Here is a 15,466-nt window from a genome sequence, read left to right on the forward strand (position 1 = left end):
ACTTCTTAAGACACAGCTATTTCCTCTGGACTGTTTCCACTGCCCACAAACCTGCCCACTTCTCAGCCTGGAAATTTGCCGAAACATGGACAGGCTGAGAGAGTTGGGGTTGCTCAGCCTGCAGAAGAGAAGGCTCTGGGGAGACCCTAGAGCCCCTGGCAGTGCCTGAAGGGGCTCCAGGAGAGCTGGAGAGGGACTTTGGACAAGGGTTTGGAGCAACAAGGCAAGGGAGAATGGCTTGACACTGAAGGAGGGGAGATTTAGATTAGATATGAGGAAGGAATTGTTCCCTGTGAGGGTGGGGAGGCACAGGGTGCCCAGAGAAGCTGTGCTGCCCCTGGCAGTGTCCACAGCCAGGTTGGACACTGGGGCTTGGAGCAGCCTGGGACAGTGGAAGGTGTCCCTGCCACGGCAGGGGGTGGAACTGGATGAGTTTAAGGTCCCTCCCAACGCCATCCAGGGCCCGCCCGGGGCAGTGCGGGGATGCTGCCCGGGGGTCGGCGCTCTGCGGGGCTGCCGAGGGGCGGCGCTGGGCTCGGAGCCCCGGGGGAGGCGCGGAGCGGAGCGGGGCGGGCGGTGCCGGCGGGGCGGACCCGGCGCCGGGCGGGCGGAGAGGTGCCGAGGCATCGCCGTGCGAGCGGCGCCCCGTGTGCCTCCTGCGCCCCCGGCCAGCACCCCCGGGCCGGGGCATGGAGGCGGCGCACAGCATCCCCGTGCTCGACGTGCTCCGCCGCTTCGGGGTCAGCGAGAGCTGCGGGCTCAGCCCCGAGCAGGTCCGCCGCAACCGGGAGAAGTACGGCCCCAATGGTCAGTGCTGCGGGACGGGACGGGACGGGACGGCCGCGGGATGCGGGGCGCGGGTGGCATGGGGACACCGCGATGGCGCTAGCGGGACACCGGCACCCTGCCTGGGACCCTCGAGACCGGGATCGGGATGTGGACCGGGAATCTCCCTGTCTGCACCGGGAAGGTCTGGGGTGCTGCCCTGGGTCCCCCCGGAGCATCCCCCCGGAGCATCCCCCGGCTCCGGCCGTGCGGAGGATCGGCGGGGATGTGCCGCGCGGCACCTGTTGATTAGGGCAATGTCTGCTGGCTTTAATTAAAGGCTAATTACTGAGGGTACGGGCGGTCAGGAGCGCCGGCAATTAGCGGGGCATTAATTCCGCTGGCGGAGCGACAGAAAGCGGGGAGGGACAGCGATATGTTGTTACCAGGAAGGAAAGAGGGGAAGGTCTCACTGCCTGTGAGCAATGACAGAGGGAAGCCCCAAACGAGCGGTGAGAGGTGTTGCAGTGGGGGAATCCTGCTCTCCTCTCCCGCAGCCCGGGTGGAAGGGGTAGGGTGGGACTGGCCGTGTGCTGACCCCGCCGTGTGTCACTCTGACCCGCCGGACCCTCTGCCAGCAGCTGGGCATCTTCACGGCACTGGGAAGGGGAAGTTTGAAACCTGTAAGAGTTCAGTGTGCCCAGGAGGGGCTGGCTGGGGTGTCTGGACCTGCCCGGGTGATTTTAGGGGGACTTTGTTCAGGCTGTGGCTGAGGTCGGTCATTAACTCTGCATAGGAAACAGGAGGGTTCAGGGGGAGTTCGTTCCCGTGCTTTGGAGCAGTGAGTCCTTTCTTGATCTTGTGCAAGGAGATAAGTGTGTAAACTCTCTCCTGGGCTGGAGCTTGTTGCATCTGCTTTTTGCTTGATCCTTCTGGACAAGGCTAAGCCAAGCCTGGAGTAGATGCTGGCAGGGTTGCTGTCTGCATTTGTATTCATTCAGAGGGCTGTGTTAGGTGGGATCAGAGAGCTGTGACTCCTCCAGCCCTGTGAGCAGCCAGCCCGTGCTGGGCTGTGCTCTGGACCTCCCATCCCACCAGTGCTCCCAGTCCCAGGCAGCTTCAGCTCCATCCCCTGAGCCAGCATGGTCAGGGCTGGACTTGGGAGCTCTTGCCATGGAGCATCTGCACGAACTGCAAGCAGTGGAGCATCACATCTGCCCCTCTTAGGCCTGATTTTGGAGAAGGGCAGCTGGGGACCTGTCTGGTTAACTGGGAGGGGAGGGAACCCCCTGCTTTGGAGGCTGAAGGCAAAATACATCCTTAATGCAAAACACATCCTTATCAAACAGGGGGTCGGTCTGACCTCAAGGTATAATTGCACCCAATTTCTGTGCCATCCCCTGGCCCCATGGGAACATGTGGCTGAAGGGTGGTCTGTGCTGTGCAGCAGGGTGTCACCGATGGGCACTGCCACCGTGGGGCTCCTGGTGGCTTTGTCCTTCTGTTTGCCCAAGTGAATCATCGTCACTGAGTCAGGCACGTTGGCTGCTCGGTGGCACCTTGAAAAAGGCTCTGCCTTGAACAAGGGAGCTCAAAGGTGTGACGTAGGTGCAGAGCAAAGGGTTAGTGGTGGCAATTAGTTTGCCTTTTTATTTTTTTTCTTCTTCCTTCCTCCCCTTGCAAGCAGTGGCTCCGTGCTCTCCTCGCTCGGCAGTTTTGTTTCCCATGCACCCCAGTGCTGGGTTTCTCACAGATTGGTGGTTCACAAGGGCTGCTGACTTTGGGGTGCCCTGTGGCTTTCACCTTCCAAGCACAGCTCTGCAGCTGCTGTGCAGCACAGCTCGCAGTGATGTGCCTAGATATTGAGAGCAGTGATGTGGGCAGTGCCACCCTCAGTGAAATGGTTTTTAAGAATTTTGAATTTCTGCAGTTTCTGAGCAGTATTTATATTTTTCTCATGGAGCAGATAAGACATAGACAGGTTAGAACAGCTTAAAACCATGCAGATAGGGACCTGTGTGGTTTGCTTGGTTTAAAACCTTGATGTTAAGCAAAAAGTGTGGTTTTTTTTCCAGCACAGTGAGAACTTGCAGGTTGTGTTGTGGCAGCACAACTTCCTTGGCTGTGCTGGGATACCCTTGGGTGTCCTGTTTGGGAGAGATATTTGGGGTGAGGGCACTGCAGGGAGCAGCTGGGGACAGCAAGCTGGGCTTAGAGGTGGGCTGTATTAAATTGCATTTCAATTTAGGTTTAAATTAAACACTGACAGCAGGAGTGTGGGGCAGTTTGGTGACTCGTTTGAGCTCTCACAGAAGGGGAGGAAAACTCAAATCTTGTGTGGCTCAAAGTGCAGAGCAGGCCTTCAGCTCCAGCTACTTTCATTTTTGCACCCTCCTGTCTCACATTCATTCATTTCCTTCTAATCCTGAACTCCAAACTGCCGGTGTGGTCGTGAATCACAATCTAAAATACATCATCTCTCTAAAAAACTGCCTCCTGACATACTTCAGAGAGCTGCTGGCTGCTGCTTTTTTATTGCATTTAAAAAAACACGAGCTGCAAAGAGCTCTGACGTTAAGTGAGAAGCAGCTGTCATTGGTGGGATTGATATAAAATTATTTTATTTTTAGGGGGGGATATTCTTTTGGAGCTTAAAATTGTTTTTTTCAGATCCAGTGCTCACAAACACATTTGCAGGAGGAAACAGAGAGCCATTCTGATTATTTGGTATCTCCAGTTTGTGGCTGGGGAGCCAAGCAGTGTGGTACAGATTACTGGAGTGGAAGGAGATATTTCTCTGTTCGGAAGAGCTTGTGTTCTCCTTTCAGCTCTGTCATCAGTGCTGTCATCATGGCCTTTCATTTGCCAAGGAAACTGGAGAAGCCACAGAACATTTAGGTCTCACCATGGCAATTCTCAATCTCCCAAGTCAGTTGGATGTTTCACATGTGCCAGGCAGGCTCTTCCCTATACCTCTCCCCATCCACCACCTCCAAGCTCCACAGGTTGCCATTAGACCACAAAACTTGGAAAAAAAATAACCCCAAACAAAAATATCCAAATGCACATCTGTTATTTTATAACAGGCTGAGCTGGAGGGTACAGGCATGCAAACACACTCCTTCCTAAATGTAAAACCAGGGGCACAATTTCCCTCGAAATGATTTCAGTTTTGCCAGGGAATGACAGATGTAAACAGGAGTTGCTTCGTGGACAGCCAAGTGATTTTTCTGTTTTAAATATAGCTCTGACTTATCTCTTCTAAATGGATTTCTGAGTGTAAATGAGCATACATTTCAGGCAGGATATTGCTGGCGTTAATGCATATGCATAATTTTATTTGCTCCATCGGTAACCTAAATGGGCTGTGAATGTCAGCCGAGTCAAACTCGAGGCTGCAGCATAGGGGTGTTTATCTCATCTTGCATTTCATCTCCTCTGACTCTGGAGCAGAAGACCATCTGTGGTTGGAAACACTGCCTGGCAGGATCAGGCTGCCCATCCACCCTCCCTAGGGGTTCACCCATCCTCTTCTTCACCTGCTCTGCCCTGGGGTGATCCCACCTGATGCTCTGCAGATCCTCCTGTGCCTCGCCGAAGGTGCAATGTAACTGTGTAAGTGTTATCCAAACCAGCTGCAGCACTGGATCAGCTCAAAGCCCACGAGCAAATTTGCTTGTTTTTCCCAACACACCTCCCTGTGTCTCCACAAGCCTCATTCAGGATCCCCAAATCCTCGTGTGTGTTTTCCCCTGTGTGTGCCGAGCCTGCCCGGGCGGGAGGAGGAGACATCCCCAAACCCAAATCCATCCTGCTGCTCTCCCTAAAACCCACCGAGGCTCATCCTCAAGCAGCTCCCACATCCAAGCCCCTGTTTTGCTAGAAAAAACCCCGAAATATGATTTATTTCCATTTTTTCCCCAGCATGTGTGCACACCCGTCAGCACACGCGTGTGCCCCGTGTCTGCGCGTACTCCGCCTGCTTGACGTGGGATTAGCTGCTGGCGGTTGCTAACGAGCCAAGGTTATGCTCCAGCTCTCTCTTGACAATAATAATAATGACACAAAAAAAAAAAAAAAGAGAAATAAAATTTCTATTTCACGCTGAAATATCTGAGGTGGCAGCGAGGAGAGGAAAAGCAGCATTTTCTGACTCATCGAACTCTGCGCTCTGTTCCTCTGCGCATCGCCCACCTCTCCCACCCCCGAAACACACGCTGAACAGTCTGATTCATAAACATGCTACGGGTTGTGGGTTTTTTTTTTTTTTTCTCCTCCTCCAAATCCTTTCCCTGAGGAGAAATGCTGAGGCATTCAAACCTTCCGAGCGCCTTCAAATTTGGGAAGACGCTACACCAAGTTTTCCTAATTGACAAGGAAACTCGGGATTTTCATCTCTGTGCCAACCTGCATTCACACCTACCTTTAAAAAACACTGTGAATTAAGAGCAGTGCTCAGAAAAACTGACATCTGCTGTCTAAATGCTGCAGGAAGCAGGGAAGGAAGATTTCCAGGGCAAGAAGGCACAGAGACTGTGCTGTGGGAGAAGAGATTGTGCCTGCAGGTTTTGTGTTTATCCCTGGGGTTGGTCTGCCTCGTGGCACTAGTGTTATTTCATGAATATTTTTGTTTCATTGCTGGTTTTAAAGCTGGGGGTGGTAGAGCTGGTGCTACAAAATACTGATTTAAGAGGAGCTGGATGCACTGGGGATACTCAGGTGCTGGCTTGGGATGTTCTGCTTCCAGAAAGGGGCTGGAGTGAGTCCTTCAAAAACACTGTTAGCAGCAAAATACCCCCTTTGCCCAGGGTAATCCTTTTCCCCAGTAATTCAGGTGTCTCTTTTGAACTCCCTGCTCCAGCCAAGAGTTGATGGTCATCCTAGAGCCATCCCTGCCATCACCACAAAGTCACACCTCTGCTCTTTGCTATTTCAGTGCCATTGATCTTTCTGTATGTTTTAAGCTTTTTCTTATCTCCAGATCTGATTTGAAGTGTTCCATTTCTGTGGTCATCTCCCTCCAGGATATATCCTATTTATATTTATGTTGAAAGTAAGTTTTCCTTTCCAAAGCCTCCCTCAAACCCATTTTTTCTTGAGTAAAAAGCATCACTCGATGCCTGGTGTTGCTGTTTCTTTCTTCCTCCCAAGGAGAATTTAAATTTTTGAGAAGCATCCAAGCTGCTGCCTTTTCGCTCTGCGTTTGATCTGCTCCTGCAAAAGGGATGGTGGAGAACAGGAGGATGCTGGCTGTGGGTCAGATCTGGCCTGGCAGAGCCACAGCCCAGGTGATTCCTCTGGCATGGACCCTGCAGGACATCCCTGAGGATGGCCAGGCTTGCAGGTGTTGACACAAAGCAGGGCTGAGAGAGGGAAACTTCAAGTGACTTGACGCAGATGGTTGTTGTTTCTGGTGGTGACAGATGCCCTGTGCAGCACTCGAGATTTGGGCTGATCCTTGATGCACAAATCCTCCCTGGAGAGCAGCATTCCCAGTGCCATCCTGTGGTTTGCATCAGGGCTCTGACCTGGCCATCAAAAGGCATCAGAGGCCTCACAGGGCTGCTGGCAGATGCTTCTGTTTTTACAGTCCTGAAAAATGAGGTGGTTTGATGCCTTTTCGTATGTTCAAACCTCTGGAGGAGCCAGCTTTGATTTTTCTCCCACACACAGTGCTTGCAGAGTCAGTTGGAATGCTGACACCTCTCCATAATATTATTTGGGTTTTTTTTTTAGGGTTGTTTTTTCTAAGCCATGAGCCAGATATTGAGTTTTTGCACCCTGTGCCTTTTTCCCAGCTGCTGCAGCCCCACTCCTGGGGAAGGGACTCCTCCCTGTGAGGCACTGCTGTGTCTGGAGCAACCACAAAACCCTCCTCTGGGTCCATCGTGCTCACCTGGGGAGCAGTGGATGCCTCTTCCCTGTCAGGGCTCTTGAAAGAAGGATTGAGAAGTCATGAGCAACATCTGAGCTGTATTCCTTGGGGGATTAGGACAGTAAAAGCAGAATAACAAACCTCTTTGGGCAGGTAATGCCAGATACTTGAGTCCTGACATTGCAAAAGGATGCTCTAGAATTCCTACTTATTATTTTCAACGGGGAAAGCCCATCAGGGCACTTGGGCAGTGCTCCCTGCCCAGTCTCTTGGCTCTCTCTGCTGATCATGAGCAGTGGAGCTGCAGAGATGAGGCTGTTTTCTCCTGGGCTGGCTGGTGGGATGTGGGTTAGTGCAGTACTGGGCTGGAAGAGTTTTCCAGAAGGAAGGCACTGGGAGTGGGAAGTGGACCAGGAGCTAGGCTGATGTTTTCTGGCCCTGCTGGCACTTGTGGTCTCAGTTACAGCGTGGAAATACTAAAGCAGGTCATGATTATCAGGAGAGTGTTGGGGTTTCCTCCTTGCTTCTTTATCTTTTGTTTCTTTTTTCCTTTTTCACCCCCTTTTTTCCCCTTCCCCTTCCCCTGGTTCTCACGTAGCACGCATGGATGTGTGCCATGGTACCTCAGATGGGGTGAAGGCAATGCAGGCAGCCCCTCCTGCTTAGCTGGAACATCTTGGGCTGGAGAAACAGCTGATGCTGAAGGAACTGGGATGGGTGGAAGGGATGGATGGGGGAGAAGGGGACTGTGGCCACTCTGTGTGGGTGGGTGACAGCAGGACAGAGCTGTCTGGGGGTTCAGTCCAACCCAGTGCAATATCAATACCCAGAAAGCACCAACCCCACAGCCCACCTTTGTTTATTATTCTGCACCTGATAATTATTTTTTGCTGGCATTGTTACCCATGATCTCTTTTGTATTTTGGCATTGGTAGCATTGGAAGTAGAAAATACAACCACAACCTCTATTTAAAACAAAAAGTCCCCCAGCTGCTCAGTGGAGCTGCTACCAGCTACCTCGCTGGAAAACAGGTAGCAGAGATCTAGGCTGGAAGTGGAGAAATGTTGAAAAAGCCAGAGCCAAAAAGCAATAGAGAAAACTGTGGTTACTCGAGTATTTCCATGACGTGAGTGTTTGCCGGAGGCTCCTCCGTGGGCGGTTAACCCCTGGCGGGCTGGGCTGCAGGCAGCTGCTGCTCCCCAGCATCCCAGCGCTGCCTGCCAGCAGCAGAGCTGCTCTGGAGGCTCCCAATTCCCACCAGGATCCATGCTGATGTGTCTCCTCCACGCTGGGGCTCGGTGGGTGACTTGCCTTTGCCGAGCCAATCACCTCGTGGAAGAAAGGTCGCCTTTGAGTCCAAAGCGTTGCTCTTTTGGAGAGATGCTGAATTAATCCTTGCCAGCAATTAACCTCGTGTCTGTACCAAGCATTTGCTGGTTTGCTGTGGGAACCTCCCAGTTTTTGAGGTTTGGCTGCTCGTTATCACTCTATAAAAACCTTTTCTCTTTCTCAGCCGCAGAGGTGGTGAGTCTGAGGTCAGGCTGTGGTTTGGTGGTGATCCCATCTGGCCTGGTCCAGCACATCCCAGGTATTCAGGGCATGTGATGGCATCAATTGGTGACCCACGGTGACTGAAATTTGAAGTGTTGTACCTGTTCTTGAAGTTGAGATCTATAGCAGTCCTAAACATAAGTGTTACTGCTCTGATCATCATAACCCTCCTAAAATTTAAATGCTCAGAAATCTGCTGGATGTGCTGATGCTGGTCCTGGCTTCACACCCTGTCGTCCTACATCAATCCATTTGAATTTGCATCTATACCTTTTTATATCTATATCTATATCATCTATATCTACATCTATATAATCTACATCTATATAATCTAAATCTATATCTGTCATCTGTAGCTATAGCTAGGTCTACAGCTATATTTATAGCTCTATCTATAGATCTCATTTGAGATTTTTATATATGTTTTTCATTTGAGGTTGTATGTGTATGTCCCATTTGAGATTATACAGATATGCTCCATTTGAAGAGTGACATATATCCAGTTTGAGATTTATATTTTTATATATATATATCTCTCGCATGAGATTTTATATATGTATATAATCTCCCTTTTGAGATTATATATATATATATGTTTTATTTGATAACCCACTAATATAACTTGTTAACCCATTGATAACAAATATATTTAAAAAAATTTCCGCCCTCCGCAAGTCACCGTGGGACACCTGTGAACAAAAGACTCCTTTACGGAGGGAAAACAAACCACAGACAGTAAAAAGCAGTTTTTCCCCATCGGGAGCTGGCAGATCCCTGCCGAACGGTGAAGGCACTGGTGGCTAGTCACGGTCACAGTCCCCGTCGGAGGTGCGATGTTTTGGGGAGGAAATCCGCTCCTTGCTCTTGCGTGTCCCCTGTGCCCCTGGGCTCCCGCCCGCGGTATTTTTGCTTCGGGTGTTTCCTGCTATTTAACCACTCTGTGTATTTTAAACGGCGCGGGGGGAGGCGGGGAAGGGATGTGAGTTGATCCGGAGCGCACGGCTGGGCTGGGCCGGGGGACAGTGCTGGGGCAGCCCGGGAGCTGCGGGCTTCTCTGTGCCCTGAAGCCACCGCTGGTGTGTCCCTGGGGTCCCCAAAGCCACCGCCGGGGTGTCCGGTTGGTCCCCAAAGCCACCTTCAGTGCCTGTGCTGCGCCGAGCAGCTGGCTGGCAAAGCTGTCCCTTGTGCTGGGATCAATCCCCGCGGCTGCTCCGTGTCCTCCTGGCGTGATGGATGGCTAAAAACGCCTTTTTTGCTTGGTTTTTTGCCTTGTCTTTCTGGAGGAACCCCCTTGCAGAGAGCTCGCAGAGCCGTCCTCTGAGCCAATGCAAGGCTGTGGGGTTTTTGTGTTAGATATTTGCTTTGTTATACAGGGTTGGTTTCTGTTTTGTTGTTGTCGTCGTTTGTTTTGTTTGTTTTGGGGTTTTTAATTTTTTTTTTTTTAATTTCTTCTTCTGTTTTGGAAACAAGAGTTTTCCTTGCATTTGTTCCTGATAAAAATCAGTGTGGGTGGGGGGAGATTCTCTCTTCTGCTTCCTTAGCCACGGGGAGCGAGAGCTCAAAGATCCTCGAGGAGGAGCTGAGCTGGGCTGAGCTGAGCTGAGCAGTGACTCTCTGGCCGAATCCGCAGGGATTTGTCTTGGGAAGCATCGCTGGCTGGAATTGCCGGGCAGGCACCGCCTGCTCCCGGGAGATGGGCAGCCGAGGTCGGGATAACCCTCCCCGTACCTGCCTGTTTGCACTTTCCTTTTTCCATTCCGCAACCTCCCGAGTCAACAGAAGGGCTAAATTAAGGGATATGTGGGGAGTGAGTGGAAAAGTTAAAATGAAAAAGGCTGGCTCAGCAGCGCAGGGCGGGAGAGGGGAAGTGATGGAGCTGAGTTCCTGCTCTTCCTGCTCTGACCATCAGAGAGGGTTCCCCTCGGGTCATCTTTGGGGTGTCCTTTGGGGTTTTGCATTTTTTTTTTTCTGGGCTTTTCCATGTTTTGAGAGCCAGGGACTTTCTCTGCTCCCTGCCAGAGGGAAGTCCTGCAGTGACCCAGGAGGAGATAGGGCTGCTCTGCAGGGCTGGCTCAGGCCCATTCTGGGGATCCTCTCTCACCTAATTCAAATTATTCTTCCCTTTCTCACACAAATATATTTAGATGTTCCTGTATATAGACATTTATAAAATATTTTTCCTTATGCATATATATATGTTGGTATCATGTATCATACATGATATCATACATACATATCTATATAATATTTCATCTTTACAGTCATGCACAAAGATATTATACATATTTGGAAGGAGATTATGGAAAAATCCTAGATGGGACTCATATTTCCAGGGATCTCTGAGTATCTCATTCCAGGAAAGGAACTGCTTCAACTACACAGAGATGTGAGATCCTCAGAGAGTTCCTCCATAAAAAGTATTAATTGTCCAACTTGCCCCTTTTTCCCATCCAGAAGAACAGATCTTTTCTATCCTACAGAAATTTTTTTCTTCTGATATAATCTAAACTAAGGGCAGGGTAGACTTCATTTTCCATGAAAACCCATCCAAGAGGGTTGCTGAAAATAGACTGTGCTCTGAGAACAGATACCAGAAAAAGCAAAGGGAGGGGTGGGGGCAGGTCAGCTGGGGCAAGGAGTCCTGCAAAATAAATTAATGATTGATCGTCTCAGTTTGAGTTAAAAGCAGCTGATTAGCACTCATGTGGGTCGGGGGATGCATCACCCTGTGGATACACAGGATGTGTTTTATCATCCTGATTTTATTTGCCAGCAGATGGGAGATGGGTTGGGATGGGATGCTGTGTCCAAACTTTGATATTCCCCACAGGTTTACCGTGGCAGAAACACTTCCTCCAGAAAACAAACAAATGGAAAAAATACTCCAACCCCACTCCCTCCAGAGCTCAGCACACTGAGGACAGAGTCAAATCCCTTTGGCCCCGAGCTTGGGGCAGGGAACTCTTCCACCCCAGTGTGCACAGTCTGGGTTTTCATGATCCATAAACGCACAGCCCAGGTTGTGCCCTGGCCTTGGCTACAAGCAGCAGGATTGATTAAAACATATGGATTAAAACATATGGATTAAAAGAAACAGGTTCCTCATCGTGGCAGGGAAGGGGAAAAGATGCTGGTTGGATTTAAAAGCAATACCTTGCAGTTCTTTCTGTTTTGGTTTTTTTTTTTAATTTCTTTTTAAAATTGACATGGCAGGTTTGGAGCTTTGCTTCAGTAACTTTAGTTACATTTGAAACATAATTTATTATTTCTTTTTCCTACTTGTTTTCATTATTTATTGGTTTGTTTGCTATGACGTGCAAGTGTGATATCCTTGATGGTTGCTTATGAAGTTGCTTGTCTCAGTGTGAAGGGATATTGGAGCTGATCCTCTGGGAGGCAGTTTTGGGGATGCTGTTCCCCCGCTGAGCACAGCAGCATTTGTTATGTTCTGAGCAGCATCTCTCCTCCAGAGGCAAATACATCCCCTTTGGAAAAATACATCCTACTCTCATTTTCTTACCTGTCCTTTCAGCTCCAACATTTTTAGGAAAAATAGGGTTTATTAAATCCTTTAGGAAAAAAAATCCCAAACACAGTCCTACCTTGCTCTTTTCCAATTCTTGCAGAATTCAGCTCAAAGGCACAGCCCAATTCCAGTGCTCCAGTTCCTCCCCTGGGATGTTTGAATCTTCTGGGGCAGTGGGGGCATCCCTGGGGCCCTGGCACTGCTGTCTCTGCAGCTCCCTGTGCTTGGTTTCCTAAACTGCTTCCCAGCACTGCCAGGAAAATGTTATTCAGTTTTGTCACTGGGTGTTGGAATGGCTGCAAGTGGCCAGTTTGTCCAGTGTGCCTCAAGTTACAAATCCCTCACTGCACTGTGCCCTGGCCTGGCTGGGGCTTTTTGGCCACTGTTGGCTCTGGGTGGCAACAGAGCATCTCAGGGATGTTGGCAGCAGCCAAGGGCAGCAGAGCCCAAAACAGTGGGAAACCATTACTGGCCAAAAATTCCCAATTTACTTAACACTTAGCTGGAAAATTAGCTTTAGGACAATAAAGGAGGAAGTAAAATGGTATCTCTAGGGTGGAAGAAGAGAATATATTGAAGTTGCAGCATGCCACTTGGTTGGGGTTGTGGTAATTTTGGCAGGAGGCTCCCAGATGATGCAGAGTCACTCCCTTGCCTTTCCCTGCAGTCATGGAAAGGATCTGCTTGAAGCAGAGGTAGGAAGGAGCAAAAAATACCCAACACGACCCCAAAACTAAAAAAACCCACCACACCTTTAGCTTTATTTTATTCAAGCTCCTGTACTGGTTGTGGGGTTTTTTGGTTTGTTTTCGTCTTTTTCCAAAACCGTTACTATTTAAATGCGGATTTTTAGCTTTTCCACCCGGGAGCCGGAGCTGGAAATTCTTTCCACTGCGTTGGTGCAGGAGGGAACAAACCACTGCTTTTAGTTTGCTCAAATAATCCATCCTTGGCTGGAGCCACAGGTTTCCTCCTTCCCGCTGCCTCCCACTCCCAAAGCGATCCCGGGATCTGCTGCAGGTGCTGATGGGGATGGGGTGAGGGGACATCACTTGAACCCCCATTTCCCTAAGGTTTTTCCTTGAAATTTCTCCAAAACATTATTCTTGCAAATGCCACATGGGCACTGGAGTGGAGAACCCAAGTGGCAGCTTCATTTTTTCAGGGCAAAATGGGCAAAATCATCTCTCCTTCTTTTCCAGGAAAAGGAGGTGGGATATTGGCAGGGAACCAGTTTGCTTTTCATTGCAGCAGGGGAGGAGGATGCTCAGGGCTGGCCAGGGTTTGTGGCCCTATGCCAGGACCCCCCAGTGAAGGGAAGCTTGTGCTGCCCAGCATTTTGGGGATGAGCCATTTCCAAGAATAAAGGAAGGGAAGTTTGGAGTGGGATGGGTGAGGCTTTCCGTGTTTATTCCACACAACTTCTTGGACCGTTGGTCTGATGCCACACTCCCTCCTCCATTCCTGTTTCCCTCTCCCCGGGCAATGGGACATGGTGGTGGTGGCTTTCCTTCAGCACAGGGATGGCATGTCTGCTTTTCTGGGGAGAAGGAGATAGTGTTGGGCTGGTTTGTGTGGTTCTTTGCTGCTGTTGGGTGCCACATCCAGGATAACTGCGTTTCCTATTCCCTGACCTGCTGAGATCAGCTCAGCTGGACAGAAAAGGAACAAATGAGCCTTTCAGCTTCCCCCCTCTGAGTGCAGCAGTGGGGCTGTGGGTGCCTGGTGCCCTCAGCTCTCCCCTGGAACCCTGTCTGGGGGAGAACTGGGCTGGGTTCAGTCTCTGAGTTTGGAAGAGCAGCGAGAGGGTGGGATGAGCAGCTGCTCTGGAGCTCTGTTTGCCACAGGAAGCCTTGTGGCCAAACCCAGAAATTTTTGGGGCTGAATTTTTTGCCAGCCATTGATGGAGTCCAGGTGCCAGCGAGGAAAATGGTTGGATCATTTTACCCTAAAGCATCGCCTGGAAAACAGCAAGGATGTTTCTGGCCCTTAAACCTCTGCCATCCACCCTCATGTGCTGCTCACCCACCCCAGGCTGCTGCCATCCCCAGCTGGCCTGAATTTGCTTATTTAGGGCAGTGGATCCCTCAGCCAGGAGGGTTCTGGGCTTTTGCAAAGTGCAGGGCAGGGCTGGAGCAGGGATGAGCGCTGGGGAATTACAGCAAACCACTGGTGTTTGCTGTGGGAGAGGGGCTGTATCTTGTTTATTTTATCTTCCTGATGCCTTTTGAAGCAGCCCCGAGCGAGTGGCTGTCGCTGGGGTAGCCAAACCTCCCCTGGCACACAGGAAAAAGCAGCTGCGAGGCGATAGGCAAATAAGGTGCTGTAGGGCTTCCCCACCCACGGCACACCCAGAGCCACCACTGCCTTCACCCTGCAGGCAAAGGCACAGGAGGAAACCACCCGTGGCTGTGGGAGCAGCTCCTTGGGGTGATGGAGGAAACGGCTGAATCCTCTGGGAGCAGGTTGTGGTACAGAGCAGAGCGTGGCTGTGGCCACCCAGCACAAGGATGGGGATGGATGTCCCTGGATCCCTGGAAGTGTCCAAGGCCAGGTTGGACAGGGCTTGGAGCAACCTGGGATAGTGAAAGGTGTCCCTGCCCATGGCAGGGGGTGGAACAGGATGATCTTTAAGGTTCCTTCCAACCCAAACCACGCAGTGCTTCTGTGCTCCCAGTGCTGTGCCTGCACCCACGAGGTGCTTTTTAATGCAGGATTGATTTCTGTTCTCCTTTTTTGCAGAGGCTCAGCACATCTGGAGATGCTGGTTGCTGCAGCCCCGTGGGCTCACATGCTCCCATTGCCCACCCAGGGGTGAGATTTCCATGGTGGTGTTTGGCTCAGTGACCATGGGGTGTCCCAGGACAGCTCCTCACCTCACCCTGCTGGGTGTCAGATGACTGCTGGGCTGTTGGGGTTTAACATATGGGGCTTTTCTGGTGAAAGGCTAAGCGAGCTTTGGCATCACACAGGTGGGGTGTATTTGCCCCCATCTTGGTGGTGGCTGTGGTCCAGTTTCAGCTCCCAGAGGCAGAAGATGAAGCAGGCACAGCACATCCTTTAGCTGCACCCTGAGGGTGCCACTCGTCCCGAGCAGAGCCACCTCCTGCCCTGGCACAGGGACAGAGTCCAGGCAAGATGAAACCAAGTGGGTGAGTTTAAGTCATGCACAGCCAGGCACTTGGATCACTGTGTTTTGTCCTCTGGGAGCATCAGGGAGCATTAGCACCATTAGGCTTTGAGTGTTTGTCATCCCAGATAACGATAAAACACCCAGGATTAGCTCACAAACAGTGCTTTTCACACTTCTGCAGCTCGAGGGTGAGGAGCAGCCTCACGCCTCATCCTCGGGTGGGATTTATGGGTTGACTGTGGATTAAAACACCCCGGCAAAGCCTGTCCTGGTCGTACAGTGCAGCAGTTTTGGGGAGCTGGCTGTCACCAGGGATGAGGCAGAGCAGATGTCCCTCCAGGACGGGATCCTTTCCCTTTCCCTGGGAAAGGCAGCCAGTTAAAATAACAGTTTACCCTGCCTGGTGTCGTGTGGGATGGTGGAAGGATCCCAGAGCAGCCCTGCCTGGGTTCCTGCTTTATGTCACAGGACAGGAGCTGCTCTCCCAGCTGGGGCTGTTTTAGGGCTTTCTTACTCTTTTTGCTATGTTTTTACTGCCTGTCAGCAAAGGCCAAAGGAATTGGACAGATCCCTTATTTTGCACATCCATTTCCCCTTTCCTGCATATGGGAAAAG

The 15,466-nt window shown here is 50.8% G+C and overlaps 1 protein-coding gene across 2 annotated transcripts in view; it reads left to right on the plus strand.

The window, feature by feature from the left end:
- Positions 1-571: 571 nt before the first annotated feature.
- The window catches only part of ATP2A3 (ATPase sarcoplasmic/endoplasmic reticulum Ca2+ transporting 3), a 51,233-nt gene continuing 36,338 nt past the window's right edge, over positions 572-15,466 (plus strand). The window contains exon 1 of one of the 2 annotated variants that reach the window (XM_085078846.1): positions 572-807. In XM_085078846.1, the coding sequence (XP_084934972.1) occupies positions 690-807 (118 nt within the window). In that variant the 5' untranslated portion in view covers positions 572-689. The remainder of the gene's footprint in view (positions 808-15,466) is intronic. The other variant, XM_085078847.1, reaches the window with a different exon arrangement.

The sequence above is a fragment of the Lichenostomus cassidix genome, chromosome 19 (genome assembly GCF_008360975.1).
Source record: "Lichenostomus cassidix isolate B80296 chromosome 19, HeHo_3.0, whole genome shotgun sequence".
In the NCBI taxonomy this organism is placed as follows: Eukaryota; Metazoa; Chordata; class Aves; order Passeriformes; family Meliphagidae; genus Lichenostomus; species Lichenostomus cassidix.